At 46.2% G+C, this 25,038-nt stretch overlaps 1 protein-coding gene across 4 annotated transcripts; it reads left to right on the forward strand.

Moving 5' to 3' along the window:
* Nucleotides 1-174: 174 nt before the first annotated feature.
* On the forward strand, nt 175-15,111 carry LOC133350669 (sulfotransferase 2B1-like). Of its 4 annotated transcripts, XM_061565275.1 has the most exons (8): nt 175-438; nt 8,189-8,348; nt 10,219-10,427; nt 11,092-11,218; nt 12,509-12,609; nt 13,210-13,390; nt 14,295-14,350; nt 14,457-15,111. In XM_061565275.1, exons 1-8 carry the CDS (start codon nt 319-321, stop codon nt 14,496-14,498), a joined length of 996 nt encoding a protein of 331 aa, XP_061421259.1. In that variant the 5' UTR covers nt 175-318; the 3' UTR covers nt 14,499-15,111. The 4 variants fall into 4 exon arrangements, with proteins under 4 accessions (XP_061421259.1, XP_061421258.1, XP_061421260.1 ...); XM_061565274.1 differs by lacking the exon at nt 14,295-14,350 and having other exon boundaries at nt 177-438; XM_061565276.1 differs by lacking the exons at nt 175-438; nt 14,295-14,350 and adding an exon at nt 5,756-5,886.
* Nucleotides 15,112-25,038: the final 9,927 nt, after the last annotated feature.

Here is a 25,038-nt window from a genome sequence, read left to right on the forward strand (position 1 = left end):
GCACTGATAAGGTTCCATACATTGAGTACGTACGCATGGAGAGGGAGTTAACCCAAATTCGTTCGCTTGTGTATGGGGGGGGGGGTTTATTGACAATGTACGCATAGGAAACAGGGGGGGGGGGGTGAAGCCTCGATAATAATTTGTCTACGTTGCCTTTCAAATGAGTTCAGTTTCTTCAGCTGTCAGACAACAAGTACTAGCGGGAGAAAGTGGCACTGTGGGAGAGGTGTCACTTCGTGTGCCACCGTGCCCCTGACTGCAGCTGTCACGCAGCTCAGCAGTGAGTCTGACATCGTCTGGGGGCCTGCCCCGTGGATGATCACACATCGTCCAACCTGGCCTCTCTCCACACTGCCACTGGCTCAAGATTTCAGCTGCCACGGTGCTTTGTTCGTGCTCCTGCTGCTGCTGCCCTGGACTTCAGTACTAACACAGGTCTGTACATCGGTCTACTGTTACAGCAGATGTTCAGTCGACACACTTTATATAGAGACAGGTTCACCAAAGTTTTAATTGTGTTTGAAGATCATAATAGACGTGTTTTTGAAAAACCAGTCAGGGTGGATAACACGGTCAAATATAACTGTACAAAGTTGTGTGTAAAGCTAGGCCGATATTTAATGAGTGGATTAAATATCGTCCGTTCTATAGGATTTGGAGGGGTGCATCAAGCTGTATGTACGCAGTTGGTGGGGGGGGTGTAAAAAGTGCACGTGTGTACAGGGAGGATTGGAGTTGTCAAGTATTGACACATGTTTGCATACGTACTAAATGGATGGCCTCTAATCATATTTCATCAAGGGCACCAATTGCTCCGCAGGGCATTGTCGACTTTTACATTTTGTGGGTTAAATTGATGTCCATGTTCCATCTAGCCAACTAAATAAAGCAAAGTAATTCAGACTGCACTGGACCGCTGGCTTTCCCACAAGGATTGAGACACATGATATTGCGTGATTACTCGGGTTACAGCTTGGGTGCCCCACCAGCATTCCACTTATGTGATATTCAAGGTCGGTGTAGAGGTGTTGCCGCATGTTGTTAGTAACTTTAAGAAATGTGAGTGAAAAGGAGATGCTAAAGCTGCTGTTAGGGGTACTAGGTGTAGTTGGGAGCTACATGGTGCTAATGCAATAGAGCCAGCCAAAATGTTTACTCTAGGATCACAAATTAATAAATTAAATACAATGTTTACAACTATAAAACTTAGAAAACATTGTAATGTTAAGATGTGTGCGTAGGTAATGAGTATGACTTGATGTGCAGGTATGGGCTGTGCGATAACACAGATATTGTGAGGGGCAGCGTGGTGATGATTGTCTACATGCTGGGTACAGCCTTTGAGAATGTTACTTTGCATTGGTGAAGTGATGTACGTTGTTTTGTAATTGTTAATCTTCTTGAAATAAACACAAAACACATCTGAACCGGTGGCCCCCGCGCCTCGTTGTTGATGTAATCAGAATCTTTGTTTAGACTCCAGGAGGAATGCAGTTAGCTACGGAACAAGCAAAATAGTACAATAACTGATACGAGAGTAAGATAGAAAAACGTTAAGCAAATCACTAAAACATATTAGCCTCCTCCCCCCTCTGATGTTGATAGACTCCTCCCACTCGCCCTCATCCTGAGATGTAATCATGGGCCAAGGTTAATAAAATCAATCTTTATTTGAAGATTTCGTGACTGCAGGAATCCATACTCTTTGGTTCTTTCGGTAAAGTCACGTAGGTGGCGGGTTTAATAACACATTTATACAGGTAGGAACAACAGTTCTACACTGCCTACCAGGGATTATTTGTCTGTCTGTCGTGCATGGCCCCGCCCCATCAGAGCCCTCCCATTGGCTCGGGGGCGCCGACCAATGGGAGCGGTGGGTTGGGGTTGGTAGAGGGGGGGGGGGCACCGCCGCGACTCTGGCCAATGAGGAGACGGGCGATGTTTCATTCACAAAATGGAACTGGGGGAGAGTGGCTCCATTCATAAAATGGAAGCCTTGAAAATAAAAAAAGCGGATCTTTATGCCTCGTGTTTCTTTCAACATTCCCAGCCTTAAGGTGATTCAGTTGGGGGTGGGAGGGGTGGGGCTGTGTGGAGACGGGAGGGTGGGGAGGGGCTGGGTGGGGAGTGGGAAGGGTGGGGCAGGGTGGTGTGGAGCTGGTCACCCCGTGGTGCCCTTATTAAAAAAAACTCAACGTTTCACCTACACACTACACTATACACGACACGATACACTACACTTATACAGGTAGGAACAACAGCTTACACACTGCCCACCAGGGATTATTTGTCTGTCGTGCACGAATGCGCTGTCCAACCAAGCTCCTGAGTTGTACGCCTTCTGGTGTCATCTGGTCCAACACCAATGGGGACTAGGCTCTAAAGAAAGCCGTCTCGGGTGTGGACCAATCAACTTCAAGGACAGTGCATATTATTATCATTATCAGAGTTACTTATTTTTGTTTGCTTTTTTGACTACTTGTGTTGTGGCTATTGCAAAAATTATGCCTTGAATAAAGGTGTCAGTTTTGTACCAGTTTAAAAGGGTAAAAACCTACTACAATAAAATTACCTATTTAAAAAACAAATATATATATTTATTTAAAGTTGCTTAGCAAAGGCCCCAAATATCAAGTGGACAGCAATATATACAGCAATATCATAGTGGTAATAGGTCAAAGTCAACACGTTTCTTCAATTGAGAAAGGTTTTAACACCTTGGAGAAAACAGAAACTTGTTTTACAGGCAGTACAGTGGTTAAACAGTATGGACCGAATTCCTCAACATGGCCATAGTAGCTTTGGTAGTAGCGATAGCGGACTGATAATGAGCAAGTGACTGGTTTATTTTATTTTATACCTACGTGACTTTACCAAAAGAACCAAAGAGCAAGTGACTGAAGCTCATGAAATGTGTAGCCCTGCGAGCCATTCGGCTCTTGAATCGGGTGCAACCGCAACAAACAAAAAACACGAACCAAACATCTTAAAGTGACTATGTGCAAACGGAAAAATCCAGAAAAAACTGCAAAGTCTTCCAGAAAAAAAGCACCGTACACCAACGCTGTGCAAAAATCCCAGTGGGATGCAAGTCAAACAACAACATCAACAACCACAGGCGTGTGTGGGTTACTGGAGTCCTGCTGGGGATGTGCATGGAAGTTCATGTAGTCCTCTACTAACGATGGAGATGCGTTACGACGACCCCATCGTAAGTCGAAAATATCGTCAGTCGAAGGTGGCCTAGCCTACCCAGGAGTCTTAAAGAATGGTGATAATTGAGCAAAACAGAGCAATTTACAGTACAGTACTGTATAAACTATATACTGTATGTATTTATTAATTACAATGCTGTATTGCACAGAAAATGTAAAGTAAAAAAAACAAGGTAAATTCATTAGCCTATCTATAGGAACTGAAATTTAATAGAAAGTTTTTTCAGGAAACAATCCTATCTGCTATAAAAACTTTTAACATGCATTGAACGTATCGTATCATGATAACCTTAAAATGAAATCGCTAAAGCTACGTATCATAGTGTAGTGTATAGTGTAGTGTATACATGCATTGAACGTATCGTAACGTATCATTTTGTACTGTAGTCACCAAGATTCTGTCCGTCGTCTGCACACTTGAACGATGTTAGGTTGTTGATGGCAATTTTGTCGTATCGCTATCGCCATCGTAAGATCGAAATATTGTAAGTCCGACCCCGTCGTAACTCGGGGACTACCTGTACAAGCAACATACTTGTATTGACATCTACTGGTGACTTACTTCATCGCTCTGTAGGTGGGAAACTGATGCCCCTGTAAAGATGTTTTGCATGGTCCACCAAGCCCCAACCTTCAGTGTGCTGAGGATCACAGCTGTGTGCCATTGTGTACGTCATGTGTTTATCAGGGTTTCGACCCATTATGTGCTTAGGGGCCGTCCATAAATGACGTCACGCACCGAGGGGGGCGGTAGGGGGGTCAGACATTTGTGACGATGTGTGACGATGTGTGACGAGGGGGGGAGGGGGGTTTTGAGAAATGTGACGTCACATAAAAATGCACAACTTTAAAACACGTTCCTTCGGAGTGGGCAGGTAGGAGCTTGGTTGGACGGCGCATTCGTGCACGACAGACAAATAATCCCTGGTGGGCAAGTGTGTAAGCTGTTGTTCCTACCTGTATAAGTGTAGTGTATCGTGTCGTATATAGTGTAGTGTGTAAGTGAAACGCTGAGTTTTTTTATAAGGGCACTACGGGGTGGCCAGCTCCACACCATCCTGCCCCACCCCTCCCACCCCCCACCCAGCCCCTCCCCATCCAGCCCTCCCCACCCAGCCCCTCCCCACCCTCCCCTCTCCACCCAGCCCCACCCCTCCCACCCCCAACTGAATCACCTTAAGGCTGGGAATGTTGAAAGAAACACGAGGCAAAAAGATCCGCTTTTTTCTTTTCAAGGCTTCCATTTTATGAATGGAGCCACCCTCCCCCAGTTCCATTTTGTGAATGAAACATTGCCCGTCTCCTCATTGGCCAGAGTCGCGGCGGTGCCCCGCCCCACCACTAACCACCCCCTCTACCAACCCCAACCCTCCGCTCCCATTGGTCGGCGCCCCCGAGCTAATGGGGGGGCTCTGGTGGGGCGGGGCCATGCACGACAGACAGACACATTATCCCTGGTGGACAGTGTGGAACTGTTGTTCCTACCTGTGTTGCGTGGTAGAAAAGTACGCTGAAGCCGGTCGTGTAGGGGCTGACGCCAAACTGTTTATTAGGGGCTTACGCCTAACTCAGGGGAAGGGGTTAACACAACGGTTATTAACTAAGCTCCCCAGGGGAAGGGTACTGGGAGTTCCCTGCACCCCACCAGGCTATCGGGCTCTTCCCACAGCACTGACCGAGGGTTCATCCAATTCGGCCAGCCGGGTAAAGCAGCCCCCCCTTTAGCCTGGCTCTCAATCCCTCTATCCCGGAGCCCCCTACTCCCCTACCACTCACTCCTCTGACTCTCGGCGAAGACCCCGTCCACGTCACGGGTCTCCCCTCAAATACCCCGGGGGGCATGACGACACTTTACCCTGACGGCATTCCCCCGAGGCGAGTGTGACCTGACGTCAGCACTCCACTCCTCAACACCTGTATAAATATTAACTTAATAACATTGTTATAACAACACATGGGAGAATGGAGAGGCATATATTTTGTAAATTTGTTGAATGATTGCCAAAATCGCGTGGACGGCCCCTTAAACACGTCATTCCAAATACTCTTCGGTTTTTTCGGTAAAATCACGTAGGTAAAAAAATAATAGTAAAAAATAATAATAATAAATGAAAATAACTCAATTATTATTTTACTTTTTTATTATTTTTTTACCTAAGTGACTTTACCGAAAAAACGTAAAAGTTATGAATCCTTGCAGAGTGCAGCGCCACATTAAATACGCACTACAATGACAGTAGTTTAACGTGATTTGAAGCATGTTTCATTTTCAAAATGAAAATGTGTTTTTTGGGGGGGGGAGGGGGCAGAGCTTTGTGACGTCATATTTCAGGGGGGTCTGACTTTTTGTGACGCCGTGTGACGAGAGGGGGAGGGGGGGTCAAAAATCGTCAAAAATCGCGTGACGTCATTTATGGACAGCCCCTTAAACACGTCATTCCAAATCTCTAGAGCCCTGGGCTGCTTGGCAGAATGCGATGCAGGAAGGATACGTGAATGATGAGGTGGGTGGGGTCATGAATGGAGAGAGGTCACGTGTGGGAGGCTCCCAGAGGTAGCTAACAAAACGTCGCACAACTTTCGCACGTCCGCACTCGACTTGTGACCAGCACAGCAGCGAGACGTCTCCTGCCTGCACTCCCATCAGCCACGATACAACTCTCTACAGGTGCATACTGAGCTACACTCACGCAGTGCTTTTGTACGGTCACTTTACTAGTTTACGTGCCTCTTAATTCTTAACCAATTCGTTGCAAAGATGCTCATGTAATTGAGGAAAGTGGCAAGTACATTTATAATTGCCTATCAGTTTGCCAGTGTATGACTCTTGATTCTGGCAATGAAATATACATCTAGTTGCCAGGCCACTGTTCTTCATGTTTTTTTACGATAACGTGTAAATACTTGCACGTGCTCAATAAACACGAGCATATACAGTACTTGGGGTTCGGGTGCAAAGTTCCGTCTGCTACCTGTATTACCTGTGTGTTAGATAATGCATTGTTGAATGTTGTACTAAGTTCACGTCAAAATGACCTTGGTAAGTTTACAGATTAACATTGCATAGAAGCTGTAAATGTGACACATGGGAACGCCTCTGATAGCAAAAAGAACAATGATGTATTCTAGGAACAAGTTCGAATTCAGGGCAATGATAATGGTAGAACGGACGCCAACAACAGGGGCTGTTGGCTAGCCATCGAACAAACACGGTCTCCTTCCGATATTAGCAAGTCACTTATATCTAGATTGAAAACTCATTTCTTGAGAACTGCTTTTTGTCGTTAGTTGTTGTCTTTACCCCGCACCTCCAAGTAACACGGTTGGCTACGTATGGTGAGAATGAAGTTCAACATACAACAGTGATTGCACGTGCCGTACGTTGAACCGTATATTGGGATATTTGGCCAACGTTATCAATGGGGGAGGAAAGTGGAGTATCTGGAGAAAACGAGATGCGTGCGAAAGGGGGTAACACTCAATCCCCGTACACATGGAATACAGGTGGAAAGGAATCCTACTTGCTGTACTGCCATCGTATCCCTAGTAATCAAGGAAAGTATTACCTTGTCCCCCACGAGTCGGAGAGCAGACTCTCGAAATCTAGTTCTGATCCATCAACCCTCGCCTCCAGTGCTGGATTACAGGCCCCACGTACAGCAGAGGCCCCAACAGTTTCTCAGAACATTGCAAATGATACACGGTATCGTAGTGTAAGGCAGCAATGCCTGTATTGTGTCTCATTTGGCTGTCCATATATATGCAGATAAAAATTACAAACTGGTGTTTGCATCTGGCCTAAACAAATGCTCAGTTAATAGCTGTTGGCTGGGTGGTGGTTTGTGGTGGAGAAATATTAAGGCTGCGGATTAAAATTGTGGTCAGGACAGTACTCAGAAGATGCAACTTTTAAGGTAAGAAGAAGTGGTAATCCTACAGGGACAAATCCTGGCATGAGAATGTGGAATTTTCACTACTGGCTCAGGGTCATCAAGAGATGGGCTCCTACTTGGTACACTGTATTACATAATACATGATGTAACACATTATGTATTATGAAGTTATGAATATATTTTTTAAAGTCAGATGACCACGTCTTAACCGCTTGCATTCCAATGGCACTTTGTGCGAGTTATAACGAGGGGCCTATGCGAAGGGGTATGAGAAAAGTGTTGTGCACTTTTGGCATCCTGTACAGTCTATTTTGCATCCTGTTTAGTCTAGATATACATGCTCATCGCATTTTGAATCCACCGCTCGGTGAGGGCCTCCCTACGCTGCGTGGGTCAGGGCTATTTGACCATACTTCACCACGCTGGTCAGTGCTGGTTGGTGAAGACGTGGCAGCCTAGAAGAGTAGGGACACGACAAGCGATCCGTGAGTTTTAATATTTTAATGTTTGGTTAGTAACGTTAATTCTGTGCTCTCCTGTTGCCTGAGTGAAATGTGGACTAGGTTTTGCCCCATTCCTGGCCAGCTCCGATTAGCACTGTTGGCTTCGTACGGTACGAACGAAGTTCAGCATACATACAGCTGGCTCGACAAACTTACCGTAATAAGTAAAATGCACAAAAACAACCCCAGGCTGCTGTGTACGCGAGGGCGCGCCAACGACTCCGCCGTGGAAACGTGGAATGGAGGGGAGTCCCATTGGCCCTGCTGAGAGAAGAGAGCTCAGCGAACGTTGCTGCATTATCCACAACTAGATTGACTCTGTATGCCTCGTCTTACAAAAATGTAGATCAACTGTTCTTCTTCCTTGGTTCTTTCGGTAAAGGCACGTAGAAGGGAAATAATAAAATAATAAAAATAAAACATAATAAAATAATTCTCACTATTATGTTTTATTTTTATTATTTTATTATTTCCCTTCTACGTGACTTTACCGAAAGAACCAAGAAGATGAATCCCTGCAGTCACGAAAGCTTTAAATCGAAATTTAACTGTTCTTGTTGTTTTTATATTCCAGACGATGGAAGAGGAAAACAGCAACGTGGATTGCCCGCCCTTTAGTGAATACAAAGGCATTTCCTTCCCTACCAGTGTACAAACACCAGAAAGCCTGCAGTACTCGGAGGATTTTGACGTGCGTGACGATGACGTCTTTGTGGTGACTTATCCCAAATCAGGTAAATATTACATTTTTTACATGAACTCAAATGGAAACACTGCAGATTGGACTCGGTCCGTCATCTCTCCAGGGTAAATAAAATGCATGCAGCAGTGGTTGTCCCTCGCTCAAAAAAGCCCCTGCCATAAAAATGGGTGAATTTATTCTGCATTTTGCTGAAACTAATAGAGCCTCTTCTTGGTTCTTTCGGTAAAGTCACGTAGAAGGGAAATAATAAAATAATAAAAATGAAACATAATAAAATAATTCTCAGGACGTTTCGGCCACAACGCAAGCAGCCGTCCTCAGGCTTTGCGTTGTGGCCGAAACGTTGTGAGAATTATTTGATTATGTTTTATTTTTATTATTTTATTATTTCCCTTCTACGTGACTTTACCGAAAGAACCAAGAAGATGAATCCCTGCAGTCACGGAAGCATTAAATCAAAATCTAATAGAGCCTATCAATTAATTTGCAGACACCTCATACACGGCCCTGGACGCTCATTGCTGGGCACAGAACCACGTGTCCGTGGCTCCTGTAACAATTCTCCGTAACGGTCCCCACAACATTTTTGGCATTCCCTACACCCTACACACTGATGCCAATCCCTGAACCCAGCTGACCGGGAGTAACCCCGAAGCATGAAGAGAGGGAATTGGTGGATAAAGATGAGGGGGCATTGTTCGAGATGTGAAGATATTGGTGGCTGGGTAGGAGGAGACAGGGATGAGGGGAGGGGCAGTGCCAGATTAAGCTAGTGCAGGGCCTGTAGCATATGCTATAAAGGGGCCCTAAATAAAAAAACATGTAAATATAAAAAGTAACTTTGCATAGTAAAGTAATTGTATTTTTTCATTTGCTATACAGCCAGATAATACGACAAATCGCTAACCTTAAACACCCAGTCGTTTAGTTCGGGGCCCTTGAAAGTGCGGGGTCCGTAGCCACATGTAGCTACTTTTGCTATTAGGAGAATCCAGCACTGGGGAGGGGGAGAGAATGGGAGAGGCGGCCGTGGGGATTAGAGGGGTCGTCGGCAGGAGTGACGAGAGATGAGAGAGCTGTGGATGGAGATAAAACTGCAGATAAGGAAGGGTGACAGAGAAGGTAGAATAAAAGGATTTGAGCCCTTACCTGTCTCCGCATATTGGCGAGGAGAGTGCCCATTACACTCCCATGCAAGAGGCTACCAAAGGGCAGCTGAGATTTGAGCTATGTCAGAGCAAACATGAAAACAGAATGTGGTCATCTCTTTTGCTGAGCTAGTGGTGGAAAGTAAGCATTCTTATGTCTGGGGCAGCAGTCTCTCGATAAGTCTACTTCTGTTGATTTCCTACAAAGTGTTGCTCATAATATCAATCCCGAAGCAATGAAAGAATGGGAAAACCCCAACTTATTACTGAAAATATGTCTAATATAGCAGTGTCATTCATGCAAATGGCATCTCAAAGCGCCGTAATTATTTTAAGGCACTCAGTTTTTTGCACGGAGATCCAGAAACCCACAGCCATAATTTTCATTCAGACGCTGTCTTTCCGACAGACCTGTTCTTCACCTGAGGACGGCTGCTTGCGTTGTGGCCGAAACGTCGTGAGAATTATTTAATTATGTTTTATTTTTATTATTTTATTATTTCCCTTCTACGTGACTTTACCGAGAAAGAACCAAGAAGACACAGCCATAATGTGAAGGCAACCGAAAGCAGTGCTAACAGTTATCAAAGCTCTGTGGGGCTATATCGGTTATTTTGGCCAACGACGTGATAAACGCATCACACTCATTACAATATAACATTCACATTGCCATCATATTTGAGCAGAATAAGTGTGCCTCGTTTGTTGTTTGTTGTGTCACGAACGCGTGTCATTCACGTGGCCACAAAAAAGGCACCACATGGATGCAGGAGATAACGACGCTGATTGTCAGTGGAGGAGATTTGACACCAGTGAAGACCATACCGAGCTGGGAAAGGGTGCCCTGGGTGGAGAACATCACTGGAAAAGGATATTTGGAAAACCGCCCCTCTCCACGCCTGATCTCGACCCACGCACCCTACTCCATAGCACCAAAGAAGCTCAGAGAGGGCAAGGGAAAGGTCAGAACTTATCCACAACACCAACACACAATTTCTATTGCCTCACTTTTTTATTCAAGATATCCAATGACTTGAACGCCATTAGCTTGCTTTACATTTAATTCTTGATAAATAACACTGGTCAACACACTTTTTCTGGCATAAGGTATTCCAACGGTTCAAAGGTAATTTTGGGGTGCTGATTCCAAATATGGCATCACTTTTTGTCTATCACATCAGGTTTTTGAGATATCAAATATTGCATTTTCAATAAAAACTGCAGAATAAAAATATTAAATAAATGTGGATATCTACATAAAATAGATATTATAAAAACACTATCCTAAAAATACAGCACCATATTTTAACACTAAAGCAGTCACTGACTCGCAACAACTTGCAATCATAAGTGACAGAATTAATTTCGGGTAAAATCAATGAAAATGGGGTATGTCGATAGCATACAAATGAGATGTGATAGAGCAAATTTGAGATCAGATTTGGAATCAGCACCCTGAAATTAGTCTAGGACAGCTGCAAAAGTCCAGGCCAGAATTTTTTTTTTTGTTGACCATTGTAATCCAATCTCAGAGGTCCTTATATGGGTATAACATTGATTAAATGGATTCATCTGTTTGAAATGTGTATGGTAATTCACACCTACTTATTTGTGTTTGTATTTTAGGCCATCTATGTTACTCGCAACCCGAAGGATGTTATGGTGTCAGTTCATCACTTTTCAAAGTTTGCACAGTTTCTTGCCAATACCGGAACTCTTGAAGAATGTTTCCACAATTTTGTGAGCAATAAAGGTTTGTTGCATTCAACTCTATCAGAATAAATCAATATTTACAGGCAGACCTCGCTTAGCACTCAAGGTGGTTTCTGGGATAAATGAGCGCTTATTGAATGAGCGCTGAAAGCGATCATCATACCGTTGCATATATGGGGATGCTTTCCCGATTGTGTTGTATTCTTACGTATAAGCAAAATACGAGGGCTTTGTTGAGTTATCGGTAGCAGCGTTAATAATACAGATGATAACCATTATTTAATATATTTTTTATTGTAATTATAACGTCAGTATTATGTACTGTGCTCACCAGTGCATCAACCTGATGCTCACCTGCCTCGACTCGCCTCATCACTTGCATTTTAGCATCCAAAGTGATACTTTGCCTTGACACCTTTGGTCACTTCTAGATTTGAAGCTTTCGTGACTGCAAGGATTCATATTCTTAGGTTTTTTCGGTAAAGTCACGTAGGTAAAAAATTCCAAATTAGAAAAAAAACCTAAGAATATGAACCTTTGGTCACATTTGCAGGCACTAATTCTTGCAGGTCTCTTTCCAGAGATTATGGGTCTAAAATGCTCACCAAAACACGCGAAGATAAGTTAGAGGGAGACCAAGGACTGAGTAAACACACTGGCGGGTGCTGCGTGGCTTAGAGCGTACTGGAATAACATTGCATAACAAACACTGCAATAAAATTGGTAAAAAAAATTATATTTTAAATGTAATCGTGACCACGAATCGTGATAATCGAATCGCGGGGAGCTGGTTGGCTCGGAGTGTTCGTCGCTCTCCTTGGCCGAGCAAATGTAATCAAAGACAGCCGCTGCCGCTGCGTGCTCTCACTCGTAAACGATTTTTGGATTTCCTTTTTTTTCTTTAAATAAATGTCTCCAGAACAAAGAGCGCTATAACTAATCAGCGTTCTACAAGGTCGCGCGAAGCGAGTCCTGCTCGTTTTCACAACGACGTGAAGAATCAAAACTCTTTTTATTGCATGTTTTAAATTAAGAGATTGGTTCCTGATTGACAATGGCAACACTTATTTTGCATATGTGTAGAATTCAACATTAGGGTGGGCAATTACCACATATTTTGAGTAGCTATGTGGTAATCTTGGGGACTTCGTTAAAGGGATATCTTAACACGGGAACTTTCTGCAGAGCCCCTTTTTGTTTGTGAGTTTTTTGGTGTATATTTTTTTTTGGGGGGGGGGGGATGGGGGGAGTTTGACTGATGTAAATGCTTACTGCATGTATGAAAACCGATGACATCTCATTGTCTGATGTCTTTGTTATGTTTCCGCAGCTCAATTACAGGGAGGGTCGTGGTTCACCCACGTACGGGGATGGCACGAACACAAGGACGCCCCCAACATCTTCATGATCTCGTTTGAAGACATGGTTATGGTTAGTGTCGTCAACTGTAAAGCATCTGTGTTACGTCGTACACACTTAAGTGTCTGTTATCATGTGCAGTGTGTCAAGGCGAAGATCAAAGTGTCTCCCTGCTCAATGGAGCGGTGGTGCAGTGCTCATCTCCATTGGTAGTCGTAAGCTATGTGTGGAATTTACGCAATGTTATGCTTTAGCCAGTCTATCCTCAGACTGACCACTGTTAACTGCCCTCAAAAGGGCACTCATTTGATACACTGTGGAGAGATGATGTGCCAAATAAGTTCCTGATCAGGATGTAAACTTATTTTCGTGAGCCAGACACTCTAACCACAGAAATACTCGAAATGTGTCTAATCTAGGATTGAAAGTTTACCATCATGAAAACCAAATCGTTTGTGAATAAAAGTTGTTCCAATGATAAAAAAAAAAATAGCGCGACACTTAGACAGACACGTGGGGTTTGCACCGCTGTCCCAGGGCCACCTAAGCCAGTGGCATCATTCCACACTCGTTTGAGTTGTGGTGAGTTGGGGGCAGGGAGACACCTTCGATTTGACGGTTGACGTTGCTAAACGAATGACTGCGTCGGGGTGGCGTGGAGCACCTGTGTAGGATCTACGCGGGAGCGTGAAGCGAATTGCAGACTTCATGGAGCGCCCACTCAGCGAGTCGGCCCTGGACACCATCGCAGAGCACTGCACTTTCTCCAGCATGAAGAAGAGCCCGATGGCCAACTACTCGCTCGTCCCTAACAAATGGCTAGACCATAACGTTGGAACTTTCATGCGAAAAGGTAAAATGTTCAGAACTGTGACATGCAAGATCTGCTAAAGCATCTCCCTGGTCAGTAAATATGAGGTGTTACTCACTTTCGTTGGTGGGACACAGAACAACTATTGCTGTCTTGTTACTGCCAAGTGGTACTTTTGTAATGACGTAGAATCGGTCAAGTAGCAGCATAGCGCTGGTTGCTGGCAGGGGAGGGGATCTGTAGCTTACAGCAGCCCTGACTGACAGCAGGCCACGTGATAGACCCGAGAGGGATCTCGGGGGTTACGGAGAGGGCACACCGAGAACCCTCTAGTAGGTTCCAGAAGGGGGCGTGGCGGGGGGGCGGAGCCAGGGCACGCTGACAGTAAAAGAGACCCCGGGAGGGGAGCTCGGGGCTGTCGTTTGGAGTGGGATCCCATCGTGCTGCTGGAGTCTTCACCGTGAGGCAGTCTACCAGCTGTCCTGACTGGGAACTGTAGTTACTAAGTGTTACTGTCAGGCCGTGTTAATAAACAGAGTGCCTCCTACTCTTATTGTCTCTGAGCCAGTCACTACACTTGGAATGAAAGTCTGATTGGAATTGAATCTGCGGGGTGGGAAAATGTAACCACAACACCACTCGGCTAGATAAAGTGAACAAGGGACGTGGATTGTTAATACGTATTGGTCATGACACATCACATTTACATCATCCCTATTGTCAAAGAGCCACACTGAGGTGCCCCACAATATGCCATGTAGGTGACTTATATCCAGCACAACACAAATAATTTGATATATCAGTGCAAAGAAAAAGATCCCCCTTAACCGACTTTTGGAGCCAATGTTCTTAGCGAGCACCTGTTTGGGCCAGCACAACAGACAATGGGATGGGTGACCAACACCATGCCTCGCCGCCTTTGTCTCTCTTGTGGCGATATTTGTAGTAGACCTAGGAGGGCCCAGGACTGGCCATGATCAGGAACCAAACTCGAGTCGCCGGGTTTGTAGCCCAACGCACTCACCGTTCCACTACCATTCAGTATACTCACACAAACACACTTGCGTGGCTTTGGTCATTCTAAATCTTTCCATCTGGTTTTTTTCAGGCACAGTTGGCAACTGGAAAAGTGAATTCACCGTGGAGTTGAGTGAGAAATTCGATACGGTCTATGCTAAGAAGATGGAAGGCTGCGATTTGAAATTTGTCTGGGACATCGCAGAACTGCATAAATAATGTTTTTATTAAAGCCAGGAGCACTTAACTTTGATCAAGCTTATTGCTGTTTATCAAGCTTTTTGACAGATTTCCATTCTGTTTAGCCAGTATAATTTGACTGCATTCATAATTATTTTAATCAACAAATTATTGTTTAAATGTGCATTATTTTTACATATGAAATAAAGACGTGATAGCATGCTTAAGGAAAGTTCGCCAATACAATTTGTAATTGTTTGAATAGGCTTATATTTTGTGGCTAATTGCTTTTTTTCTTATAGCGTGGAATATGATTCTGGTCTTATATATATATATACTTTTTTTCAGTCATAAATGGCTTTTTAAAATTGCTTCTTCAAGCAAAATACATTTCTCTAGTATGTGATTAAATTACTCGTAAATGTAATTGTCCTGATATGTTTCTATAAAAGTTAATTTGTTCCAGGCCAATGATTAGTTCTCATTTGCTACTTTCATTTGTTTGTGTATGACTTGTAATCAGTGTCAACCTGTGTTATAAAATATTTTCCACCACCTGTTTAACATTTTCTGAATCCAGTTGTCCTCCTTTTTGTGAGGATGACTGCTGCTGGCAATCCGAGTTTATTTTGTAATGGATGCGTTACTTGGCATGCCTTCATGTTCAGGTAAGAAGGAATGAATAGGGTTGCAGTTTGGACTATGGTTAGACCTATCCATTGGCTGCCATTGGATGTTTCAGGGGAGCACTAACTCACAACCTTGGTGATCTCTCTTACAATGACAACAGAGTGCCTTCCAGGCAACTCCTGCAAGCAGATAGTAGACGCGCTGTAACAGGATAAAATGCATCCGCGACAGAATAAATGAAAATTCCTGTTAATACTTTAGGCCCATATATGGAGTCATTGGGCAGGTCTATGCCCATATAAGGACTACTGGAACAGGAATCGACGTGTTTTGAACGATCCAATGCTCGATTGAACGGGAGCGACCAATTTGTTTATGAAACAAAGCTTAATCCATGCTCGAACACATAGGCACATGTCTTCAATATATCACAGTCATCCTTGATCCATGTTTGTTACATGCTCGATCACATAGACCAACATACTCAACATGTCAAAGCTCGACCACTGCTCGATTGGTGCTCAATCCGTGCTCGATTGGGGCTCAATCCGTGCTCGATCCGTGCTCGATTGGATCTCAATCCATGCTCGATTGGGGCTTAATTCGTGCTTGATCAGAGGTCAATCTGTGCTCGACCCGTACTCGATCAGAGATCGTTCAGACCTCACTAGGCCCTTTTCAGGATTAAAGATTATTGGACAAGTGCGTGCGCACATACATGAACCCATGCAATGCATCGTGAATTATAACAAGGGAACGTCAACTGAAAAAATGTTGGGAAAGTTTATTTTACACATACAGATACACACATTTATATTAATGTTTCAATGATGTATCTTCGCTTTTTAAATCAAATTGATAAAACTACATTTAACCTTTATATCTTCCAAAAATTTGAGAATTGCTACGGAAAAACGTATTTGAGGTTAATTACATGAGTTGAGGCATTTAATGGCGAAATCGAGCGGGAGAAAAATGTAGAAGTTTCCATCGAGGGTGAAACAAGATAAGCACAAGAAAATCAGAACATCCACACAAGGCATACAAACACATGTACACATTTGAATCGGAAGTTTTTTTTCTGGAGCAAGGTTCATTGCTTTAAACAGTTCTCTAAAGTGGAACAGTAAAAAAACGTGTCTCACTGGTATCCAATGTTGCTACAATAACAGCAAGTGCTGTTTGCCTGCAGTGTATGTATGTATATATGTAGAACTTATTTCGTACCGTACGTAGCTAATCGTGCTAATTGGATGTGCGGGAAACGACCACATAACTGTAGTACAAAAGTGGAATAGTAAATCCTGCAGGGCTGTGATGCAGTGTAGCCTTGTGGTGCAAATCACGTGTTGACAGTTGATCACGATGTGATGTGTTCTTTCGACATATGTGATGATTGTAAGAATAAAGTGAAAATCTTGTACAACAATGCTTTCCATATGTAAAACAAATTAATCAGAAGTGTAGTGAGTCCAACTGAGTCGCAGACGTTATCTTGGGAGCAACACTAATAACGCTGGTCAACAAAAAAAAAACTTTTTTTTCTGGCCTGGACTTTTGCAGCTGTTCTAGACTAATTTCAGGGTGCTGATGACAAATCTGATCTCAGATTTGCTCTATCACATCTCATTTGTATGCTATCGGCATACCCCATTTTCATTGATTTTACCCGAAATTAACTCTGTCACTTATGATTGCAAGTTGTTGCGAGTCAGTGACTGCTTTAGTGTTAAAATATGGTGCTGTATTTTAGGACTGTGTTTATAATATCATTTTATGTATATGAAGTACCGGTGAAGACACTTGACGCCGAGGTGGAGGCACACGTATATTTATTTAACACAACTCGGTTTGTGACATACAGCACTGGAGGGGGTAGCGGCCCCCTCACCCGACTAGCTAAGGATACACTTCCTAGCTAGTCCTAGCCTGCCTCACAGTCCTCCACTATTGGGCTAGGGGAGGCTACTTGGCCCGACACTGGTAAGTCGGGCCCGGTACCCGGAGTCCCAGACCAGCTCTTAGAAGAGCACCGGCTCTGGCTTTCGGGACCACGCCGCTGGCTCAGTCCTGTTCGGCCCTGATAAGGACATCGAACGAGGGGAGTCCAGGGCTCTATCTAAGACGTCTTCAGCCTTCTTGGTTAGCTTTTAACATAACTCTCTCGAGCCCCTATAACGTCCCCTTTTATACCCAACCCTCCTTGAGGGGTGGGGCCCCGGGGGATCATAACGCCAAACCAGCCCCCCCCCAGGGTGTCTGGCTCGGACGTCGCAGAGGGCATCTCCCCGTGCACACACGTAGCCCCGCCCACTGTGTTTGTTTCCCATAGACTGCCATACATAACGGGCCCTCTCTTTAACACTCCTACATATATATCAACATTTATTTAATATTTTTCTTCTGCAGTTTTTATTGAAAATGCAATTTTTTGATATCTCAAAAACCTGACGTGATAGACAAAAACTGATGCCAGATTTGGAATCAGCATCCCAAATTTACCTTAACACCGTTGGAATACCTTATGCCAGAAAAAGTGTGTTGACCAGTGTTATTCACACAACAGCACGAACATAACACAACCTACGCTCGGGTCTCGAATGCCCATCTAACCACGCTACGGCAGAACTAGACACGGTTCGCTATCCCGGTGCGGACCACAAGCAGGGTCCCGAACCGCGTGGCGAGAGGTTTCTTCTCTCCGACGTGGATCTTCGAACACCAACACTTGAAGAACCCCGAGCTCTTCACGGAGCTCTCGTTATATGCTTCTGGGCTGTGGCTGGCTCCGCCTTTAGCCCCGCCCACCTTCCAGGCTCCTCGAGCCCCTTCTCGAATGTTCCCGAGAGCTCTCCGGGACCACGTGACCGCCCCTCAGCCCCCGTCCACTACAGAAGTAAACAATGAGGTCAAATTTTTCCTGTCTTGCGTTCACGTGATTTAAACATGAACAATCAGTAGTTTGAATTGCAAGATATATTACTAGTGGTTGGTTCACTTCCTCCACCTGCTGTGAACAGCACCACAGACTGCAAATTATATTATTATCATATGTTGTTCGGCAAAGCCAAGCATCCATGAGTAATGAGAAGGCAATTGTGGTGCCACGACCGCAAAGCCACTCCGCAAGGGCCGCGACTCCCCCCCCACTAACCCCGCCCTGAACGCACACATGCCGCACACACACGTAGTGTCCTGGCGGGGGATCACCTGGCACCACGGGTTTTCATCCGAAGGGCCCCTCGGTGGGAAGTCCCCCACCTGCCCAGCGAAGGCGGTGGGGCGGACGTCGGCCCTCACAGAATGGTGTCAGAAGTGGTACAACCCAATATGCCTCCAAGTGAGAGAGGCGCCCCACCCCAAGCGAAAATAAGGTACGTGTTTACCGGGCAGGTAATACCGTCATGGAAATCGTTTGCCCGGAACCTCACGTATGCTAAGGATATTAATGGCTGGACGGACACGCAAGCGTTGCAGCAGCTAAAAATGCATTTGGATGGGCGGGCAGCCGACTTTGTGGACGGTGCTGATCCAGAGCTGGAAGAGGGGCCGAAAGACGGTGGTTCATGTCCACCGATTAAAACCCTGGAGGGCAGCGCCGGCGGGGGAGGCACCCGACCTGTGAGTTTGCGCTGTGTTTTGATTTAGTGTGCTGATCTTAAAGGTGCATTGAAAAATGTTGACACTCCGACTGATGCTCCTGCTGTTGTGGAGTGACTCATGCAGCCAGCTATGGCTGCAGAGTTTGGTAGTACATGTTGTTTTCGTCGTTTATTGTGATAATTCGGTCACAGTTCCTATGATCACTGTTTCGTTGCTTTCATGGCTTTATTTTGGTGATTTTCGAAAAGTTTTTCGGTTTGGCCATGTTTGTTTGTTGTAGTACAGAGTTAGACTGATGGCCTTAATCTAAGTTGTCTTGTGGTTGTTGTTTGACTTGCATCCCACTGGGATTTTTGCACACAGTGTTGGTGTACGGTGCTTTTTCTGCAATATTTTGCTGTCTTTTCTTGGATTTTCTGTTTGCACATAATCACTTTAAGATGTTTTCTTGCTCATGTTTTTGTTTGTTGCGGTTGCACCCGATTCAAGAGCCGAATGGCTCACAGGGCTATACCGAATAAATGAACTTGAACTTGAGTACCCTGAAATCCCAGAATGGCTTCGCGCCATACAAGTTCCCAGCTAACATCACACGCCTCACCAAAGAGAAGCAGTTCCAGCCATTACATTAGGAGTGAGTTGATTAAATGTTTGAACAAATATAACGGGCACATTTTTAAGTTGATAATTTTGTATGGCCCGTGAATGATGTTATAAATATCCAAATAGCCCTTGGCAGAAAAAAGGTTCCCCACCCCTAAATGTGACGAAACAGCACTCATACTAACAAACTATGACAACATAGAAGCATTGCATTTCCACACACAAATATAACATTCGTTGTATGTGCCATATGCTGTTCTCACAGAGTTGAAGGAATCATGGTGGAAACATGTCTTTAATTATAATTTGCCTAAGAACCACGACTGGAAGTGGCACACAATTTGTTAGGTAATTATAAGCCGGGAGACGTGTCCAGGTCAACAGGGGTATTGACATAAGAACATTTTTTTTTAAATAATTCCATTCTAAAAGACGCTACAAAAAAAATAAGCACATTCACGGTTTATTGGAAATATTTGCAAAAACAATATTTAAAATGGCAGCAGATAAACAGCAGAGAACAACTAAGCTGATTCATGTTGTATGCCTTCCAGATTATTCAAATTAACCTTTAACACTGACAACAGAGAGGTATTGAATGCTGAGTCACTGCGCCAAGACCATTGGCAATTATGCCAGGATCACAGCTTATATCTTACCTGATGCTGGTGATGCATATGTAGTATTGTACAGACAGATTCTTCAACGTCTTTTAGTAGCACACACTTTATTTGTGAATACAGTCCCTATGCACTGAGGGGTATACGGTCCCCTCACCCGTTACACTCCGAACGTACAAGCCTACAGGCTACTCATACCCCGCTCCTTCAGTGTCCTCTGACTGGACCTAGGGAGATGTCTCCCTGACCACTGGTTACTCTGAACCCTAGCCCTTATAAGGGCTGGAGGGCTTGGTCCAGGGTCCTATGCTTCTTCCGCCGTCTTGGGTCTTCGTGTCGTCGAACTCCCCGAGAGCTCTGAGCGTTCTGGCTTTATACTCGTTCGTGGTCGGGTTGTCCAATCCCCGGCCACCTTGTGGAACCCTGTGATTGGTCGTTCCCAATCTGCTTTTCGATCCCAATTTACCCTATCTGACCCTGACCGTTAGGTCGCGCGGGAAAACCTTGTTTACGGTCAGCTCTCACAACTTGTGAGACCCTGACCGTTAGTTTGAGCGGGAAACCCTTGTCAACGATTAGCTCTCCCTGTTTGTGAATATCGAGTGGGTAACTCTACTACATCACCCTCCCCTTCGGAAGCCTCAGCCGTCCCGGCTGTTACAAGCAGAAAATCCCCATCAATGAATCAAAGTGTGTGTGTGTGCCACAACCAACAAGAACAGGTACATCCAACAAGAACAGGAATACCCACTACAAATACCCCCCCATCAACAACGCAACATATGTACATGGTCAGAACCAATCACAAATAACGACATTCGCGACGCACAACGCATGCAGCATCCAGCTGCCGCAAAAAAAATGATGGGCAATCAAGAAAAGCGACGCGATCTAGCCCGTGTGTCTTTCGCGGGCCCGTCGTAGGGGATGGGTGCCCCTTTCCGGGCTGCAGGCTGACCAGGCATCCTGGCAAAAATGTCAGCAGGGGCAAGAGGCCTCTCTGCGGGGACCCTTGGAGCAGACGGGTCGGGCAGCCTGGCAAACATGTTGGGCGGGTCAGGCATCCTGGTAAACATGTTGGGCGAGTCAGGCATTCTGGCAAACATGTTGGGCGGGTCAGGCATTCTGGCAAACATGTTGGGTGGGTCAGAAGGTCTCTTTGCAGAGACTCTTGTTGTAGACGGGTCAGGCATCCTGGCAAACATGTTGGGCGGCTCCCGGGGCCTTCGTGCAGAGACTCGTGGCTCGCACGGCTCCCTCAGTCCCGCATCATCTGCAGGAGGAATGAGACGTCTGCGCTGTGGGTTAGGTACCAACGGGGCGACATCCGGCTCGTCGGGCATATCACACGCTCGGCCCTCGTGTTTTGAGTGTGACGCAGAGCCGCGCGGAGCAACAAATGGCTTCAGACGAGAGGGGTGCACGAACCAGCGCCGTCGTCCCCAACGTATCTTAACACACTGTGGGCGCATTACCTGGACCACCTCAACCGGACCTCGCCATGGTTTTAGGAGTTTAGCCGATGTGGACACCGGCACCTGGGGGCAATGAAGCCACGCCATATCACCTGGAGCCCACCGATGCACGGACGTGCGAGGGGCCTGCAACCTCGAATTTGCCCGCTGGCGGGAAGCGGAATTTTCGATCGCCGCATCACGAGCCTCAGACAGCTTTTGCAGGTTGAACCGCAAATGGTCAGTGAGCTTCGATGACTGTGGAAGCTGCTCTATCCCAAGCCGCACATCAGCGGGGGGAATGGCCTCCCTGCCATACATTAGGAAAAATGGGGAGAACCCTGTCGCTGCATGTGGCGCCATGCGGTAAGCAGCGAGGACCCCTGGGATCTGCAGGTCCCAGTCTAAGTGGGATTCGTCAACCTGATGGCATAGCATAGAGGTGAGGGTTCTATGCAACCGCTCCACCATGCCATCTGTTTGGGGGTGATAGGGCGAGGTGCGCACCTTCTTAGTGCCCAACAGGCGGCATACCTCACTCAGCAGGGTACTGGAAAAATTTCTTCCCTGATCGGTCAGCAACCGTTCTGGAGCGCCCTTGTCCAGCACATAGCCTTGAACAAAGGCGTCCACCACGGCTGCTGCCGACTGGTTGGGGAGGGCCCAGGCCATAGGCCACCGTGTAAAATACTCCACCCCAACCAGCAGGTACTTGTTACCACGAGGCGTTGTAGGGAAAGGCCCCAAAATGTCGAGAGCAACCAGCTCGTTCACACGGGATACCGTGATGGGCTGCAGCGGTGGGCATGCCGGCTTCGCTGGAGGTTTACGTTGCGCACATTGGGTGCAGCCCGTTAAAATATCAGTTATGTCGCGAAGCATGCCCGGCCAGTAAAATTGTAATCTTAGCAACCCAATGGTTTTATGCACACCCAGGTGCGACAATCGCTCGTGTGCTGCGCACACAGCCGAACACCGCAAAGCCGATGGCACTACAATTTTGTACTGGCAAGAATCAGCATCCCAATGCATGAGCAGACCGCGGCGCATGGCAAAAGAGTTCGATTTACTTGAACGTGAGGACGAATCACATGCGCGACAACGCAGAGGCAACAATGACGCATCGTTCATTTGGTGCCGACCCCATTCGTCCAACGTTATCCCCAGCAAGTTGTCACTTGCTGGCGAATTTTCGTGGTCCGCACCTGGCGCAGGATCGGAAGGAAGGGCAGCAGAAACCGTTTCAAGAGGTGCAACCGGGCGTACTATTTGCGGTCTGCACCGGCCAGAACCCGTAAAACAGGCGCATTGTTCTGACGGGAGGCGAGATAGCGCGTCCGCATTACTGTGCTGTGTACCCTTGCGGTAAATCACCATAAAATTGTAGTCCTGGAGGACTTCAAGCCATCGGGAGAGCTGGCCAGACGGTTGATCAATGCGCAAAGCGTATTGTAACGCAGAGTGATCGGAGCGCACGGTAAACCGTTGACCGTACAGGTATGGCCTGTATTGTTGTATAAAGTGAACAATGGCCAGCAGCTCGCGTCGGGTTACGCAATAACGTTGCTCTGCAGGGGACAAAACTCTGCTTCCATAGGCAACCACCCTCTCAACGCCCTCAATGATTTGGGACAGCACCCCGCCGATCCCGGTGTTACTGGCATCGGTGTCCAGAATAAACGGCTTTGCAAAATCGGGGTAAGCCAGGGGCGGTGCTGCTACAAGAGCATTCCGTAAGGAGTCAAATGCGGCCTGTTCCGCGTCTCCCCAATGAAATTTCAGCCCTTTCGCTGTAAGAGCGTGTAGTGGCTTGGCGATTGTAGCGAAACCAGCCACAAAACGTCGGTAGTACAACGCGAACCCGATAAAACTGCGAACATCCCCAGCAGAGGTGGGGGTAGGCCATTGGCTGACACATTTAGTCTTTTCAGGGTCTGTGGAAATACCCGAGCGGCTGACTATGTGGCCTAGATAGCGCACAGACTCACGCAAAAGGTGGCACTTCTGCGGTTTGAATTTAAGGTCCGCAGCTCGCATCTTTTCGAAAACAGCGCGCAACCGTTCAATGTGTTCGTTGAACGTGCGGCCAAAGACGATAACGTCATCAAGATAGATAAGGCATGAGTCCCACTGGAGCCCAGCGAGGACCAGCTCCATGAGCCTCTGAAACGTCGCTGGAGCTGAGTGGAGCCCCATGGGCAATCTATTAAACTCGAAAAGGCCCTGTGGTGTCCGAAAAGCAGTCTTTGGCTTTGACGCTTCGTCGAGGGGGAGTTGCCAAAACCCTGACAGAAGGTCCAAAGTGGAAAAATAACGCGCCCCTGCCAGGGCATCCAATGACTCATCCATACGTGGAAGAGGATATGCGTCAGCCACAGAAATTTTATTTAGGCGCCGAAAATCTACACAGAATCGAAGACTGCCATCGTGCTTTTTGACCAGCACTATCGGGGCACTCCAGGGGCTGTTGGAAGGAGAAATGATATCAGCCGCCAGCATGTCGTCAACTGCCCATTTAACATGCTGTTTCTCCGCAGGGCTGAGCCGAAACGGGTTTTGGCGGATAGGGGCAGCGTCACCAGTGTCAATGTGGTGACGCAGCAGCTTGGTGCAGCCAATATCAAATTGTGATTTGCTGAACACATCCGAGAATTCCCGCAAAAGAGCCCGCAATTTACTCTGCTGTGACCCGGATAAATCGCCGGCATCCGCGCAGAGAGCATCAATCCATCCCTCGTCAACGTTATGAGGCGCCACTGTCGCATGAACGAGCACTGTCCCCTGTGGAATGACGGTGTCTGACAGACCGACATTCAAAACTTGTATAAATGGTTCCCTGTCGCCCGCTACAAGAGTCTGTGCGGCCACCAACGAAAGGCTGTTAACTGCTGTGTTGGAAAGTCCCAATAAAATGCCATTTACCGAGGCGGTGGGAGCGAGCGGTTTTTTTAACCGTAAGGGTACGAGCATTTGTGCCCCTGGCGGAATGCGTACAGCGCAAGCCGCAAAAGCCTGTACGGAAACATTTTCCGTCCGTGAATGCGTGGCCGCGGGTAAAAATGCCATCCGGCGGCCCGAGGGAAGTTCAATACATCCCTGATCGATAAGGATTTTAATGGGCATTTTGGCAAGAAAATCAGTTCCCAGAAGGCACGGCACCGCAAGGGAAGAAGACACAAAAACAGGGCCGGCCAATTTAATATCTCCAATGGCAATTTGCGCCCGAATTTGGCCGAGAATCCCCAGGGAACTTCCATTTGCAGCGAAAAACGGAACGGAAACCTTTTCCAAAGATCGACATCGCACGGGCAGTATATTGTAAATCAACTCAGAGATGATAGTGGCCGATGCACCGGTATCGACAAGCACGCGCACCTCTACCCCACTTCTGACACCAAATGTAGTATTGTACAGACAGACTCTTCAACGTCTTTTAGTAGCACACACTTTATTTGTGAATACAGTCCCTATGCACTGAGGGGTATACGGTCCCCTCACCCGTTACACTCCGAACGTACAAGCCTACAGGCTACTCATACCCCGCTCCTTCAGTGTCCTCTAACTGGACCTAGGGAGATGTCTC

The sequence above is a fragment of the Lethenteron reissneri genome, chromosome 34 (genome assembly GCF_015708825.2).
Source record: "Lethenteron reissneri isolate LAM-NWPU_2019-01 chromosome 34, ASM1570882v1, whole genome shotgun sequence".
Classification (NCBI taxonomy): Eukaryota; Metazoa; Chordata; class Hyperoartia; order Petromyzontiformes; family Petromyzontidae; genus Lethenteron; species Lethenteron reissneri.

Coding starts and splice junctions, on each gene's coding strand:
- LOC133350669 (XM_061565274.1), top strand. CDS start 319: ATGATCACACATCGTCCAACCTGGCCTCTCTCCACACTGCCACTGGCT. Junction 8,349..10,218: donor GGTGACTTATCCCAAATCAG/GTAAATATTACA, acceptor GCCACAAAAAAG/GCACCACATGGATGCAGGAG. Junction 13,391..14,456: donor TGGAACTTTCATGCGAAAAG/GTAAAATGTTCA, acceptor GGTTTTTTTCAG/GCACAGTTGGCAACTGGAAA.